Source organism: Malus sylvestris, chromosome 5 (genome assembly GCF_916048215.2).
Source record: "Malus sylvestris chromosome 5, drMalSylv7.2, whole genome shotgun sequence".
Lineage (NCBI taxonomy): Eukaryota > Viridiplantae > Streptophyta > Magnoliopsida > Rosales > Rosaceae > Malus > Malus sylvestris.
In genome coordinates, this window is record NC_062264.1 from 18456401 (window position 1) to 18458722 (window position 2322).

General features: G+C 48.1%; 1 protein-coding gene across 1 annotated transcript; it reads left to right on the forward strand.

The window, feature by feature from the left end:
- Nucleotides 1-1221, forward strand: LOC126624820 (transcription factor MYB44-like). Its single transcript, XM_050293931.1, has one exon. The coding sequence runs from the start codon at nt 140-142 to the stop codon at nt 1046-1048; it is 909 nt and encodes a 302-aa protein (XP_050149888.1). The 5' UTR covers nt 1-139; the 3' UTR covers nt 1049-1221.
- The last annotated feature ends 1101 nt before the right edge of the window (nt 1222-2322 follow it).

Here is a 2322-nt window from a genome sequence, read left to right on the forward strand (position 1 = left end):
TCTGCCTCTCTCACAATTCTCCGAGCCTCCACGGCCGAGACTCTCTCTCCCTTCCTCTCTCCTCCAATTGTGTAGATTATTTATCCCCTTTCAAATTTTGATTTCGTTTTTATCTAGGGTTAGGGTTTTTCATTCATTCATGGATCAACAAGAGTCGGCAGCAATGGAGTCTTCTGCGATGGTGCAGAGAGAACTGGATCGGGTTAAAGGTCCCTGGAGCCCCGACGAGGATGAGAAGCTACGGCAAATCGTTCAGCGTTACGGCGCTCGCAACTGGTCAGTGATAAGCAAGTCGGTGCCGGGGCGATCGGGCAAGTCCTGCCGGCTGCGGTGGTGCAATCAGCTATCGCCGGAGGTGGAGCACCGGGCGTTCACTCCCGAGGAGGATGAGATCATCTCCGGGGCCCACGCCAAGTACGGAAATAAGTGGGCCACCATCGCCAGACTCCTGAACGGCCGTACGGACAATGCGATCAAGAACCACTGGAACTCGACGTTGAAGCGGAAGTTCTCGGCTCTCTCGCCGAACGAAGACGGCGCGACGATCGACGAAGGTATACTTCGTCCGGAGAAGAAAACTACCACGGCGGCGGTGTCGTTTTCTGGTCTCTGTTACAGTCCGGGGAGCCCGTCCGGATCCGACGTCAGCGAGTCTGACGTTCCCGCCAGCTCATCCTCTCAGGTATTCCGGCCCGTGGCAAGAACCGCCGCTATCGTAACTCGAGAGTCGCCTCCGAGTCAGACTGAGTGGTGCGAGCCGTCGACTCTGCTGACTCTGTCATTACCGGGAGCGGAGTCGGCGTTGCACGAGTTGCCAACCAATGAATCGGCCCCTCACCGAGGACAGAGAACGGCGTCGTTGCAGCCGGAGAAGGAGGCGAATGTCAATAACAGCAATACGATGTCGTTTGGGCCGGAGTTTATGTCAGTGATGCAGGAGATGATTAGAAAGGAAGTGAGGAGTTACATGGAGGGAGCAGCGTGCTCACAGGGTGAGGGCGTGAGGAATGCTGGGGTTAAGCGCATTGGGATTAGCAGGCTCGATTGAAAGTATAAAGCCAGAAACGAAAACATGGGATTAGGAAGTTAAGTAATCAGGATTAGGGAGTTGATGAGAAAAAAGAAATAATTTTGAGGATGTACAGAAGGCTGTCTATTATTTTTTTGAATGTACAGAAGGCTTTAGAAATTTGAATTTTCTTTCGATTTGTTGGGCCCAAATTTCGGTTGTTGATTTCGTAATGGCACTGTTCCGAAAACTTTTGCCCGTCCATAGCTCTCTTCGTTCCATCCCTCTCTCCCTCTCGTCGCACTCTCCCATCTCAATTGAATCCAAAATTCCAACAACTTTCTAGAATTCAAGAATTCTATTGGAACAAGTTGAAGGGGGAGCGTAGAGTCGAAGGGGGAGCTGCGGGTTCACCATCGTCTTCCCCTTTGCCTCGACCTCTACACCAATCCCACCTCCTCCATTTTCTGCTCCGCTTACTCCTCTTTGAGGTCAGCAACTCCAAGCTTGAGTACGCTTTGAAGTCTTTGTACATTATTTTTATGAGTTGATTTTGCTAACACTCAAAACTTGCAAGTTAACAAATTACAACAGTTAATCCTTGGTGGGCTTGGAATATGAATTGGAATAAAATGGACTTCAAATTTAAGTGGTTTGCCTCTTAAAATTTGGCTATATCCACTATGTTGCTCGGATTATATTGATTTCAAGATTACAAATAGTGCTCAACTTAACACAAGAAATCTCTCTTACATCAATCCTCCGATCCCCTTACAAGAGATTCCCACCCCTTTATATGCTCTCTATGAACCCGGAAGTCTTGGGCTCACCTAACCTCACTTACTCTCTCATTTAATGCGCCGTTTTTCTTGACTAACTTGCTGACAACTTTTTATCCATCAATTTGATATTGGGAGAGTGAAGTGACGTTTTCTCACTCAGGATTGCACGCCTTCTTAGAGTTATGCGTGCCGCCTAACTTGCTTGGCCTCAGTTAACCAACCCTGTCCTTCTGAGCAGCAATCCGACTACCTTTATGTCCCTCATAGACCCTTGATTTTGATCGTGGAATGACAAGTGGCAAATAGTTACTATCTGAGTAGGCCTGCTCCTGAAATTTGTGCCATAAAGATGTCAGCCTGTCCACGTGCATCTCACGGTTGGAACGTACTTTATGTAACCTAGTTGGACTAAGCCATCAGGCGGTCAACTTTAGCTCTCAGAATATCTTCTTTTAACTCCTTTGGGCTTTGGGCTTTTTAATTTTCTCTGTCTTTAACTTCAAGTGTGCTTTTCGTGGCCTCTTTCCCAGC

Excerpts from the sequence above, each read along its gene's own strand:
- LOC126624820 (XM_050293931.1), top strand. The coding sequence starts at position 140 with ATGGATCAACAAGAGTCGGCAGCAATGGAGTCTTCTGCGATGGTGCAG.